Here is a 14,931-nt window from a genome sequence, read left to right as displayed (position 1 = left end):
CAATAAATCTAAAATTATTTGACAGTAAAACTATCTTATCGTTTATCAATAAATTACATTGGTGAACCTTGAGTCTTAGTTAAACAATAAATTAATTATGAATGTCTAGACGGACTAGCGAAAGTAATAAATTCAATGGTGCCTAGTGAAAGTAAATTACTTACCAAACGAATTAATTATATATTTCCAAATAAAATTAGCGGTTAATACATCCCTAGCTGGACTGTAGGTATAACCTTTATAGAAAAATCTGTAAAAAAAGTTACTAAAGAAAATCTCAATATTTTTTAATACATTTTTAGGGTTCCCTACCTTAAAAGGAAAATTGATCTCTTATAAGATCACATCGTTGTTCGTCTACCTGTATGCCTGTCAAGATATTTTTCTCAAGAATACTTGGATGAATCAAACTAAAATTTATAATATGTTATTGAAATTTGAACATCAAAATCAAAACATGAAATTATTTCTAATTCATTGTGACAGATTAAGTAATATTAGTTACAAATAAAAAAAAACTATTCAATTATTTCCATTTCCGACATCAAGTATAATTGTTATAGCCACATTTCAAATATTTTTAAAAAATTAACACACACCCACTCACACGCACACACACGCACACACACACACACACACACATACGCGCGCACACACACACGCACACACACACACACACGCACACACGCGCGCGCGCGCGTTCACACGCACGCACACGCACACACACATTTTCACACTCTCATAAACGATCTTATTAAGTGATTTGCAGTAAAAAAAAATAAGACAAACCTCAGCAATCTTCACTCTGTTCGTGTACGGCATAACAGCGACAGGCAGGAACTTGTGGGCGAGTAGCAACGCCAGTGTCGCCAGGCCCCTGATGCCGTGGATGCAAGAAATCTCATCCGTGCTCCCAGGTGCGACAAGCTTCTCAATAGTGCGGTATAACGAAAACGCACTCACGAAACCATCTGAGAATAATAAAAAAATGAAAAAAAATATGTACGGAACTATAATCCCTGTTGGGGTTTATTTTCCTAAGGAATACCGTTTCGCTAAATGTTGGGAGCAAATTACACTTCACTAATGACTAATGATACCAAATGGGGGGAAAGAGATTGTTAGTAATGGAAACTGAGACTCCTATTGCTAGCAATATACCAATAATATAACCAGGTCGACCTCCTCGCGGTTCCCCCTGGAAACTATCATGGTTAATTCCTGATTAATTCATCATGATGGTCTAACTGGCCTGTTTTCATTTTCATCTATCACCCTTCACTGGTGCTCCGCCAGCGTAGCCCACTAGCGCCAGTGAGATTACCATTCCATTTTCACCCATAAAAAAAAAATGATACCAAATGTAATGGTAAATTTGCAATTTATTTTTTTGGTTTAATCTCAAGTATTTCTGTTTTCATGTATGTTATAAAAATTATAATTTTTATATATGATATGTGGAATGATATGTGAAATATTGATAACCTTCAACAACATAAATAAAGAAATTTAACCCCTGTTGGTGAAATTGTCACGATGGGCTAACTAACCTGCTCCATCCTCACCTATCACCTATCACTGGTGCCCCGCCAGTATATAACGACAGTGCAGGCGGAGTTACCACTACATTATCATCCCTTAATTTTTTTTATGCAACTTAAAATGGCAAGCAATCTGACGGCCCACCTGATAGAAAGTGGTAACCGTCGCCTATAAACATGAACAGTACCATGGGCATAACAGAGTATACTGTTACACCCATGCGATGTTATTCCTCTGTACCCTGTAAATTCACTGCCATATCCCATCCATCAAACCGAAACACAGTCATGCAAACAGAACTGCTTCACGGTAGAAACATGAATGAGACAGAGGTACCCAAGCAAACAACTTTTATACAAAGACTCCCTATGGTAAAATATACACATTATTGGTCTTTTTCATTAGGGAGTTTATGCCCATAAGTCGTCAAGCTGGACAAGAGCTGACCAATTAATCCTTTTTGATAGTCTGTATAACATATATACATTCATTATTATCATCTATATGTTTAATAATGAACAGCAAATGGCTTATTAAGTTATAAACTTTATACTACAAATGGCAAATAAAACAATTTTTTTACTATAATAGTATTACCACAGACGTCAATATCATACTTCACTTGATAATAAGCCGTTATCGCATAATGGACGTTATAAACCCATTTAGCTAAATTAATATTGATGCCGCGTTGTGGCCAGTTATATATTATTATTTCTTTCTAAGATAGAAAAAAAATATAAAATAAATATACTAAGGAGAGTAAATATACTTCGCTAGTTATCCCCATCATCCAACTTTTCTTAACTTTACGCACGGAACATACCTAACGTTCTAAGCTCCGACATTGCTAATACATATTTAATAGGCGTTTCCAAATTGCTACTGAATCATTGATATGTTTCGATTGACTTATTTAACCTACATTATATTATTACTAACGATTTCCCACAGCTATATTTATGTACCATTATTTTTATTATCCCATATGGATGGGATATCATCTGCCTTATATTCCCGTTATTGATATACCCTTGTCCCAAAAAGATTTAAACATACATGGTCCCCTAAAGAACTTTTTGTATTTTTCAAAAATTTTTGTTGCAGTAGTTTCAGATATAAAGGATGGGAGGATGCTCAATTTTTGCCTATTTTCTTATATAATTTCAATACGAATACTATTTCATTTAATATTAAATACAAAAAAAAAATTTGAAATTCTCGCAAGAAGCTCTTTTATTTGATATGTCACACGATACAGTTTGCGTTTTGTTTTCTAATTTACCTACCCAAAATGGCCTGCCTTATTTAATATTCATACACATATTTACGGTACACGACCGTTTTTGGGTCAACGACTTACATAATATGTGTAACAAATTTCAATTCAATCGATTCAGCAGTTTCAGAGCAAATTGGCTGTAAGTGTTCCGTTTTTTTTTTCCTATTGCAATGTGAAATTATTATTGCAGTAGAGATTACCCTGCAAGGGACATGGCATGAAGATACATATATAGATATAATATTAATGAAAATAAGGTAAAAAGTAGCCAAAGAAAGTGTGTATAAAACTTAGTAACTTGTCAAACCCTTTTGATAAATTAGCGTGCACTTAGTAATTCTCGCAAATTAACAAATTTTAAGTAAATAAATTATAATAAATTAAATATGAAACACAGATGTCTTATTATTTTAATAATATTTTACTTAATGTGTATTGTTAAAACAGTTGAATTCTGTATTTATTTGTGAGAAATATTAATCTCTCTTTGTCTGGTGAAATCTATATGCACCTAGTTATTAAGTATTAAAAAAAGTTTATTATTTGTATAATTAAAAAAAATATTATACTGTTTGGTGACAAATTTCAGTCATCTTTATTCAAATAAACTTGTTTATAAGCACTTTTAAATCGTCATTTTTTTATGAATCCGAAAGGTTGTTATCTGTGAGTAGAGCCCACAAGAAACTCAACAGTTACTCTTTTAAATGTCTGTTAACATTATGTGTATTTATTTAAATGTACTATGTCTAAAATTCGTTAAAATCCCATACATGATCGACTAACAGCATGCACATTTATCATTCAAATAATCGTTTAGTATGTAATAGGGTTTATTCAATAAATGTTTTTAATAACAGTTTTTAACTTAATAAAAAGTAGATCCAAAATATCCTTTGGTATCTTATTATAACTTTTAATGCCGATTCTTATAAAAGACCTATAAACTTTTTATAAACAAACAGTACAAGCTTTGTTTAAATTGGAACAAGCATGATGAGGTGATATATTCAGGCTCATTTATTATTCAAATGGGAAGTCGATAGAAAATTAAAATATTCACTTGAAACTAATTAGTAATTCAAATACGCTATCATATTTAGCAAATTTATTTACAAATTAATATAAAAAAAATCATATACCTAATTGCCTTTTTCTCAACAAGAGAAATCAGAAATAATGACAATTTTCCCGCTTCCTACACCTACCCGGTCCATTTTTTTGGGATTAAGAATTATCCTGTGCCTCAAGTTAAAGAAAATAATAAATATTTACAAAATTTCTTTCAAATCAGTTGAGCGATTTCGGAGATTAACGTAAAAGATGGGGATATTTTTGTATATTGAAATTACAATAAAAAATAGAACAATACCTTTGACTAGTACAGTTTTTGGAAAAAAAAATATATAAAATTCTTAATTTAAACGCAGTTTTGGTCAAAACTAATTACATTCTATTTACATTAATACCTAACATATTTATATACATATATTATCTTATACGATAATTAAAGTCATTAACGTCTGTATTAAATACTCTTTTATGATGATTGATATTAATCTTGTTATCTATAAAACAGTAACTTTTTTAATTAACATTTGAAATTTTGTACACGATTCGATTTCTACCATTTAAAAAAAACATTTTAGTCTTTTAAACTGTTCTCACTAGACGTGTTTTGCAACATTTTATCTAACACAAAATCAAATCGTCATCAAATCGACTGTTTCTTATACTATGATAAAATGCACATTTATATTATCTGTACGGAACCCTCAATGTTAAAGTCCAACTCGCTTTCGATCTTTTTAATAATAGATTGAAATGTCACCGTAAAACTTTGAACAATGAAGATGACAATATTACATTTATAAAAAAGGTACACGTAGCAGATTGGCCATGATGCATTATTTAATACATTGTAGTAATTACACAATTGAATTACAATTAGAATCTGTTTGAATATAAAACAATCGCCAACCGTGACCTAAGGGACATAATTATACCAAGTTGTCGAAATCAGAAACAATTGGCGACAGGACCGTGAACTGTGGAGATGGATACAAAATAAAATCATTTATTTCGACACAAACCAACAACAGGACAGACAGGTGTCCCTGAGTTGTTTGATTTAATCAGTATCGATATCTTAGTTCTGTTGAATCGTGGCTCCGTTTGAATTTAATTTTCTATTGTTTACAGGACAGAAGAGTCGTTACAATAAAATGTTTGTTTATAAATAATTATTATTATAGTTTCATTCAACTAGGTGTTATCTTGCCGAAGTCAATATTACTGAAACACGTGTCGCAAAACGTGCGTGAACAAAATGGCAGTCGGAGATTTCTGGTAGTAATAGTGGTGGTCAATTGTATTGATAGTAATGGTAGCAGAATTCAGCAAAATTATTCTAATCAAATAACCAGTTGTGTTTGCATGACTGTGTTTCGGTTTGAAAGGTGGGATATGGCAATAAATTTACAGGGTACAGAAGAATAACACCTGTGTCCTCAGGAATGGCAACGCATACCCCCCATGCGTCATCATAGACGAAACAGTATACTCTGTTATGTCCATGGTACTGCTCATGTCTATAGGTGACGGTTACCACTTTCCATCAGGTGAGCTGTCAGCTTGTTTGCTATTAATATTAGTATATAGTATCTACCGTCATCTATTGACAATGGTATACCGTATTTTTATATAAATAGTACCTATTTGGTTTCTATCAATCTCGTATAACATAAAAATTCTTATCGCTATTCTTCGAAACCGCTTGACAGATTCTAATGAAATTTTGCAAATGTATAGATATAGTTTGTTCCAACTTGGAAGATTTTTATTTCCTTATGTATTTATTTTGATAAGAAAAAATAGACGCGACAGATGGCGGTGGAAGGCAAAACAACATTTGCCTTCTACCGCCATCTGCCGCGACAGACCAACATGTACATAAACATATAAATTTCAATTCTGCACCTTTACTGAATTAGCAGATAGACCACTAGAAAAAGACTTTGTACAAAAATAGTCTCTATTACTATATCCCACTTGTGTTTTTGTCGCAAAGTAACTGTGTTTTAATATAATGAGAGGGATAATAGTTCTGTAAAACCTTAGTCTTCAGAAATGACAATACATTAAGGGTACCACAGTATATTCTGTGATTTTCTTTGTACTGTTTATGTCTGTAGTCGACGTTTACAACATACCGTCAGATATGCCGACAGCTTATCTATCATTCCAAAACGCATAAAAGAACACGCTCACAAAAATATTTATTAAAAACAAAACATCTATCGGATTTTCTAGTAAGTCATATATTCATAAAAACAGGATAAGTGCATTAACCTGGCTTGAAATAATATAGACTTATATTATGATGTGTTCATATTATAAGCTTATGCACGTGATGCTAAGAACCTGTGATGTCTAGACAATATTAATTTTACACGTACATACGTAAATAACTAATTACCTGGTCGTTTACTTGCTTCTGCGTCTTTCTCTTTCTCATCGTCTTTCGTCTCTTTCATCTCGGTCGAATCCTCGGTATTTTCAACTTCTTCCGATTGTCTACTGGCTAAATAATCTTGAACTGTCGCCACCAATACAAGTAGAATGACAACTGCATAGAACGCTCTAGAAAAAAAAATATTTATTGTAAAATCATTGCCTTTTTTTCATCAGCAGTCAGGTAAAAATGGATCAGGATTATAAGAGTCATTTTAACACTTATTATTTCGTATTAGACAAACAGACCAGTCTAGCTTTATCTTTTCATCGCATAAACAACAGAATGAAACAGACGTAACACATGGAAATCCTTACAATAACACATTTTCTGGGGAAAAGGATTGTTTTTGTTTGATTGTTAGGAATTATATTGAGAAATAAATAGCTAGCAATATATCCTGTTGATCTGTGGTAAATTTCTGGTGAATTCATCACAATGGACCAACTGGCTTTACATCATCCTCATATATCACGTCTCACTGGAAACAGCGTAAACCAATATCTGAGGCGGAATCAATTACCCTTTCATTTTCATCTATTCTTTCATCTATAGAACATTTTTAATTCAGAACTCTAAGCACTAATCTAATTATAATTGTCGGAGCTGAATCCCTAGACTTTTCTCCGCCGAGCATATTGAAATTCAACATGACATAGGGCATTGCTCCACCATCTAATAGATTAATTAGGTTCCTTTGTTAAAATGTTTACCATTTCTGAACAGTTGTTTAGAAATTTAAATTAACGAGATAAGTGTTTTTAAGACGACTAAATATAGCATTACATCAAACTCATTGTCATGCCCGGCTCGCAAGACACAATTTAACTAAGCTCTATATATATATATATATATAAATTTAAGAGAAATTATCCCGAAATAAAACTATATTACGCCACCTAATCAGCGAAGATCATCATCAGCATATCAGCCATTAACTGTCCATTGTTGAACATAAGCATCCCCCGTTATGAGATTTTGCTAGCAGGTTCCAAACTTGGTAGACAACCCGCCTACCAAGCTTGGTACCTGCTAGCAAAATCTTTGGTTTGGCAACTGCAGTCTTTAATAATGTTTCAAAATGGACGCTACTGCCCTTCCCTTAACCATAACATTCTTTGTCGCTTCTTATGATAGACACAGGAAAGAAAGACTTTCTACCAGAGGAAGACTGTACAAAAGTCAATTGCTTGGATACCTCTGTCCCATTCGTGTTTCTACCGTGAAGCAGTTGTGTTTGCATGACTGTGTTTCGGTTTGAAGGGTGGAATATGGCATAAATTTACAGGGTACAGAGGAATAACATCTGAGTCCTCAGGAAAGGCAACGCATGTTCATGGGGTATCATGGGCGAAACAGTATACTCTGTTATGTCCATGGTACTGATCATGTCTATAGGCGACGTTTACCACTTTCCATCAGGTGGACCGTCAGCTTGTTTGCCATTCTAAGTTGTATAAAAAAAAAGGAAAGGATAGCCCATTCTATACAGGAACCATACGGCAAAACCAACGACGATAATACCTTACAATTAGGCTATAGTCTTTCTTTTATAATTGAAGTCTCATACAATAACAATGGAACTTGTATTTACTTACAGTGTTAAAAGTGTTGGCAGCTGCATCCAATCTTCCCACCAGTCATTTCCTGATGTCGTTTGACAGTCTCTGCTGTCCACTTTAACGCGTATGACCAACCCACTAATATGCTGATAATGCATAAGAGCATCTTTGACCACCACCTCGACATCTTGAGGATTGCAGGCAGAAGGCAGACAGATGCCCCAACTTAGCGTTGAAAAACGCGGCACGAAGTGACCTGGCTGAACAAATCATGATACTGCTTAATATATTATTTAATTTAGTAGTTTTAATATCATTGTCTAATGGTAATTGGTTACCGTAGCATATAAACAATTGAGGATATAAAAATATTGAATTACAGTTGCCCGTAATTTCACTATTACAAGTGTGCACCTTTGACATCTTGTAACATTACGTTCCGATGAAAAAGATTATCGTGAAATCTATATTATGAAGCTAAACATATATAAAAAAAATACTGTCTTACCTCTCTCCTATTTATTAACTATAGCTTATACGACATTGTCCCAAGCGACTTCATTACTACCTAAATACCCATATATCAAGTGAACCTCAACGCAGAGACCCCCAAAAACCATTGTGATTAATTGTTGGTGAATTTTTCACGATTACTGATCTAATTTCATCATGACTCACCATTCTTCACTGGTACCTCGCCAACATAAACCAATAAAGCAGACGAAGTTACCATTGCATTTTCATCCAACCAAAACAAAACATAGACCAGCCAGCTTGCTATAGAATTTTAATGAGGACCAATGGTAGGTAATATGTTGATCCCTAAGGTTGACCCTTAGTCCGTATGATGGCATACGAAGAAGTTATTATATTTACAATATATATATGTACGTATAGTAGAAATATAATATACTGACTACATTGATAATATTCATTAAAAAAGAAATTGGGACGATTTATATTATATGTATATTCTTTATTGCACTTAAACAATACATGCGACGATTAGTTTAACAACTTGTTAGCAAGGGAGGGCTTATCTCTGAAAGAGATCTCTTCCAGCCAACCCAGTGTAGTTAGAGAGAAAATAATTTAATTTGGGTAATCCAGTGCAGGAAAGGTACCGGTAAAAATAATGTAAATACAACAAACACAAATTGTGAATAAATAAATAAATAAATACGTTAATAAGTAATTAGATAAATATATATACATATGTATAAGTACGTAGAATTATCATGTACTATTGCTTAAAAGGTGGGATTTCAGTCTTCTCTTGAAGGAAGTAATAGAAGGACTATCCCGTATGTCAGCAGGTAGCCTGTTCCAGTTGCGCAGCACGAAATGTGAAAGAGTTTCCAAAAAAATGGGTCTTACAAGAAGGGAGTTCTAAAACTTTGGACTGGAACAGGCAAGCACGTATTCCGTAATTATCTAATTACGGAATAAATACCGAAGATATTTATCCATTTTCCCATATTCCCATGATATTTTTTACGCATAATTAACTTACTGAAGACATTTATTGATGAAAAATGAACTCACATCATCTATCCTGCTTTTGAACAGGTTCTTGGCCTGTGCCAGATGTACAGGTAGCTCCAGGTCTGATCGTTCAGCTTTCAGGTCCAGTCGAGCCAAGCAATACTGTCCTTGGACTTTAACAATGCTCCCAGTCTCCAACTGGACTCGGGCGCGGCTTCCCAGACACTGGTCGAAGTCGCCCAGTTGGATTCCATTACCTTGGAGTAACCCCGAGGGAATCTTCGCTGTTGCGTCGAGCACTATAATAAAAATACCAGTGCTATGTAAGTATGACAATCCGCCGGGAATGGTAGGCACGCAAACGTTTCGGAGGTGTGGCTGACTTTTGTACTATAGGTAGACAAAAAGTTTGTTTGCATCTAAAGCACGCACATTAAATTACATTTTAAATACAGTCAACAGTAATCTTTACAAATAAATTTTGGGGCATACAAAAGAGCAAACAAAATATAGCTTATAAATATATGTGCAGCAATGCAAAAAGGCTCAAAGCTCAGTGTGAGATTAACACAAGAACACTGCTATTAGGTTGATAGAAAAATTTAAATTAAAATCAATTTAATAAAATAAATAAGAATCTCTATGTAATTGTAATCCGAGCGTTAATTGTAAACAATTTAAATGTAATATATTTATATTTTTACAAAACTGGGGCGCAAGCCGCCGTAATCTACCATTAGGCGTACTGTTTTCTTTAATGTTTATCACTAATCGTTAATTGAGTTATATTTCAAATTATTTAAATAAAAAAACCTCTAATACAGTATATTAATGTAGATAGACACCTAACCAATTATGAAATTCGTTTTCAATTAATTTATGAACAATATTAAACGCGCGAAATGCAAATTCTATTAATTAAATTTAAATTTAGAAACAACTTTTTTTTATTTTATTAATCATCGAATTTTTTGTTTTAGTGCACCGTTAGTAGGCTGTTTATATGGATGAATAAAGATAGCTGAATAAGCTGCATTCCTTTAACATTTTTTTTATAAAAACATATACAAGAAAAAATGCGAGTTTTACTTACATACCGAAGTTTCCTTAAATAAAATACTTTGTACTTTACTGTGAACGTTATCTTACATGAAGTGTAATGATTTTTGCCATTTCGATAATAAATTGTCGATATATACTTAAGACCGTAAATAAAAATTATTATGATTAAAAAAAACAATCCACATAACTAAATTAGTTTTTATTGCGTTTTTTTTTTTATTTTTCAAAAATTATATTCTTTCTCAACCCACATTTGACCAGTTAAATTTTTTATTTACTTAAAAAAACTTTCTGGAGTGTTTCCGGAGAAGAGCCTGCACTTTCCAAATATATACACCTGCTTGTTGTAGGTACTGCCTACAGGTAGTATAAATGATAAAAACAGATGTATAGAAATTTTATAAATCAGCCTCATATCAGCCGGTAACTGTCCACTGCTGAACACAGAGCTCCCCCATAAACGAGGTTTTGCCAGTAATTGCCACGCTTGATAGGCGAGTTGGCAATCCCAGTTAGGCTTTTGGCTTTTGTTTTAAGAAGGAAGCTGCTGTCCATCGCACGACCATTAATTCCTTAGTCGCCTCTTACGACACCCGCGAGAAAGGAAGGGTAGCTCATTCTATGTCGGCATCACACGGTAAAAGTTTTATAAATAGTTTCATACAAAAGGTATTTTACAAAATGTATATACATTTTATCAGATACCTTTATAGAAAAATAGCAGTTTTTATAAATATTCACTGCGTGAAAGACAAAATTAAATACAGCGTAGCCAACGTCATGCCTTGTGGGTAATACCGACGTGCCAACATTTTTATTATGACACTAGTTTCAGCCTGCTTGGTTCGCTTGGAATTTAGAAGTCTAATTGATGGACGTGATTACCATGAGCTATGGATATAGCAAATAATATCATTGTTATCATCATATCAGCCGTTAATAACTGTCCACTGCTGGACACAGACTTCCTTTTTGGGGTATTTTGTCAGTAGTTGCCACGTTTGGCAGGTGGGTTGGTAAACGCAATTAGACTTTGATGATGTTTTAAAAAAGAGGCTGCTGCCCATTCTTCGACCTTTAAATCCCCTTAATTATCTATTACAACTCTCAAGGGAAAGAAGAGGATGGTCCACTTTTTTAAACTTCAGTGGTCAAAAATACACCGATGCAGAATGAAATATTTCATATACAAATATATGTTTAGATAAAAAATTTTTCGTTTATCGTCGATCAAATTTTATGTCAACAAAATAAGAACAAATTGGAAAATATGAATGTAACAGCTTTGATGTATAAGATCAAGTACGATTATTGAGCAATCTCAAACGTACATAGTAACTGAACGAGTGTATTCCTGTGTACGAGTATAATGTTTACTCGACGCAAGTAATTTCATAAGACAATGTTACGCTAAAATCATATTTTGTTATTTTTAATTGTGTAAGTATAATATTGCTCTATTTATATATATAACAAAAGTAATGTAGTGAACAAAATTGTAATTAGCTTTTCATGTTTTTTATGCACAATCATCGCTTACGAGCTGAAGCCAAGTTTACGCTGAAATTATATTTTGTTATTTTTGTTCATGTATGTAATTGTTCTATTCTGTTAATATTATAAATAATACAGTTTCTATAATAACGATCGTTAAATATTAGTAATTAAAATAAATTTACCAATGATAACTGACGAAAGGATGAAGAAGCGTTGTCGACTGGCGGCTCCATACAAGCAGGCATAGTGTCAAGCAACAACCGCGAGTTGATGCATGCAAATACAAGATTTATGCCCCCCGTTATAATGAACTAAATTCATATATCAATCACGTGAACTAGGTATATAGAGCATGGCATGTAACACTTATATGACGTCTTTAATCAATGGGCATGTAGTTTACCTTTATGATAAACTAAGTCTTGATGCTAACGTAAACTAAAAGTTAATGCGGCCCATAGACTAAATAGTTTAAAGACCCTTGGTCTAAAAATTAAACAAATTTATTTCTTTTTTACATAGCCCACATTATTTCCTACTTTCCATTTTTTTTTTTTTTTTGTTAATCAACCAAAACAAGATTTCTCAAATAAAAATTAAATGCCTTAAAGTTTACGCACTTCTCTTGTCATGAAACCTTTATTTAATTTAAACCTGTTGAATCATTTTTGGATTAAATAAAAATATTTAATATGAACCATTTATAATATAGACCCAAAATCTTTTGGCTCTACAATATATCGTACATTACCTCCATTAGCAGACCGTTGGATTAATAACTTTTTTTTACTGCTACATCTGTTGAAATTTCTGAATCATTGCCAAGTTAAATAAATAATTTACTTCTACAGATGGTACTCGGTGTTACAAAGCAAACAGTTCGACAATGTACTTATTGCATGTACCGAATTTTGTTTATAATTTAGTATGTATATTTAATAAATATTGCAAAATTGTTAAGTTAATCATTACTTACTATTTAAAGCCCATAACTTTGTTCCCCGCAATTGCCTCAGGAGTATTTGTCCTTGACGTCGGCATTCTGGATTATGAATACGAGAGAAATTAGGTGCAAACGTTGGAAAAAATGAATAGAAGTCTTCAAATTCACTTTGAAGTAAATTTCTCCTCTTCAAGGCATCAGTTACTTGTTTCAAATTACTTTCACTTTTTGAATGTACTTCTTTACGTTCATGAGTAGATTCTATTGATTTTTTATGAGAACTTTCCTGCTGTTTTTTGGTAACGGACTCAGTTTTAGTTGATTTTTTTGTTTCTTTTGATTTAGATGTTTCTTTAGGTTTATCGTCCTTCTTGCTTTCCAAATTAGATTTCTTTACTTCTTTCTTTAGATTTTCTTTCTCTTCTTTTTTTGAGGTCTTTTTTTCTTGAGGAGGTTTCAATTGAGTCGAATCTTTAGATGTTTCTTTTTGTTGCTTTGCAGTGTCTCTTTCCGGTTTTTCATCTACAGGTTTTATTTCATGTTTTTTTTCTTTTTGTACCTCCTTTTGGTCAGTTTTTTGTGACAGAGTTTTATCACTTATTTTCTCCTTAACTTCTGATAATTTGTTTTCATTTTTTATGGGGCCTAGTTTTTCCTTTTGTTTTTTCTCGTCCTCTGTTGTAGTTATTTTAGATTTAGATCCCTTTGTTTGATTATCTTCTTTAATTTTTTCCTTTAAATCTTTTGTCTTTTTTTCTTTGGTAACTATTTTTTTAGTTATGGAAATCTTAATACCATCATCTTCGTCGTCGTCGTCATCATCATCGTCGTCATCGCCGTCACTATCATCATCATCATCATCGCTGTTTTTATTAATATCCCTTAGTTTTAATATAGGCTTTTTTACTTCATTTTCTTTTAAATTTTGTTTAGAATCGTATTTGACATTAGATATTTTTCGATTATTCTCTTTTGAATCCTCCTTACTTCCGTCATCATCATTATCGTCATCATCATCATCATCGTTATCATTATCTGTTTTAACTGTAGGCTTTTTACTCTCTAAAATATTTGTCTTGAATTCGCTTGTTTGTTCAATCTTTAAAGTAGGCTGACCCTTAGAGCTAGTTTTCTTATTTAATAATTCCACTTCAACAGAATCATCATCATTTATGGCAGTTTTGTCCTTGAACTTTAAAGCAGATTTACCTTCAATTATCTTTTGGTTTATTATTTGTGGCTTCTCCCGGACCACTTTTTTCACTTCTTCATACTTTTTTTCACTTTCGATCTTAACATTATGCAGCTTATAACCAACCTTGGGCTCGTTCACATCACAATCGTCACACTTTCTCGTTTTCAATTCTGGTTTATTGATCTCATTGGTGGATTTAGGTAAATCGCGTATACGGAATGCGGTTATCACTGTCGTTAGGATAGGTAGACAAATTAAAATTAGAGCTAACGTCCATCGATAGCGCGCCATTGCCGACGCGAGGCGGTCACGGCGCCATAGCCGTATCAACTAAGAAGTTTTCACTCACAAACCAAGCTGTTTATTTCCATCACACACTTAAAACGCATCTCATTGAGTACACTGGAGGATTTCATTGATCGTTATCGAGAATTTTGTCTTTGTGTTGTATGATTTGGACTTTTTCGGGATAAAGACACGTTACCCAGCAGTTATATGTAGTGTACTGGCGTACGGGCACAGCTGATGGCATGCTTCCAACGTTACGATAAAAATAGTATTGCACAGGCGATTGTCCGGAGTTTGGGCTGATTTGACGACGACAGATTGACTGCACTCCGATAGCAAACTTGACATGATTTCACTTGATTGTATTAACGTTTATTTAATGTAAAATAAAAAAATTAATACCTTTGAATTGTATAATTAAAATTGTATAATTAAAAATTAACAAAGCGTCATCTAGTCCCAAACTAAACGAATCTTATACTATGGGATTATCTTATATATAAGGGCATATAGACAACTGATAGAATATTTAAATACATTTTTTATAAATACATATAGGTA

General features: G+C 33.0%; 1 protein-coding gene across 1 annotated transcript in view; it reads right to left on the bottom strand.

The window, feature by feature from the left end:
• Positions 1 to 14,600, bottom strand: part of LOC113523318 (uncharacterized) — a 28,112-nt gene extending 13,512 nt beyond the window's left edge. Inside the window, exons 1-5 of the mRNA XM_052895621.1 lie at positions 12,921 to 14,600; positions 9,446 to 9,684; positions 7,937 to 8,160; positions 6,303 to 6,466; positions 790 to 971 (exon numbers count right to left, since the gene is read on the bottom strand). Of these exons, the coding sequence (XP_052751581.1) occupies positions 790 to 971; positions 6,303 to 6,466; positions 7,937 to 8,160; positions 9,446 to 9,684; positions 12,921 to 14,373 (2,262 nt within the window). The 5' untranslated portion in view covers positions 14,374 to 14,600. The remainder of the gene's footprint in view (positions 1 to 789; positions 972 to 6,302; positions 6,467 to 7,936; positions 8,161 to 9,445; positions 9,685 to 12,920) is intronic.
• Between the last annotated feature and the right edge of the window lie 331 nt (positions 14,601 to 14,931).

This window comes from Galleria mellonella, unplaced genomic scaffold, assembly GCF_026898425.1.
Source record: "Galleria mellonella isolate WM207_F2 unplaced genomic scaffold, CSIRO_AGI_GalMel_v1 utg300, whole genome shotgun sequence".
Classification (NCBI taxonomy): domain Eukaryota; kingdom Metazoa; phylum Arthropoda; class Insecta; order Lepidoptera; family Pyralidae; genus Galleria; species Galleria mellonella.
This window is presented reverse-complemented; position numbering and strand designations above follow the sequence as displayed.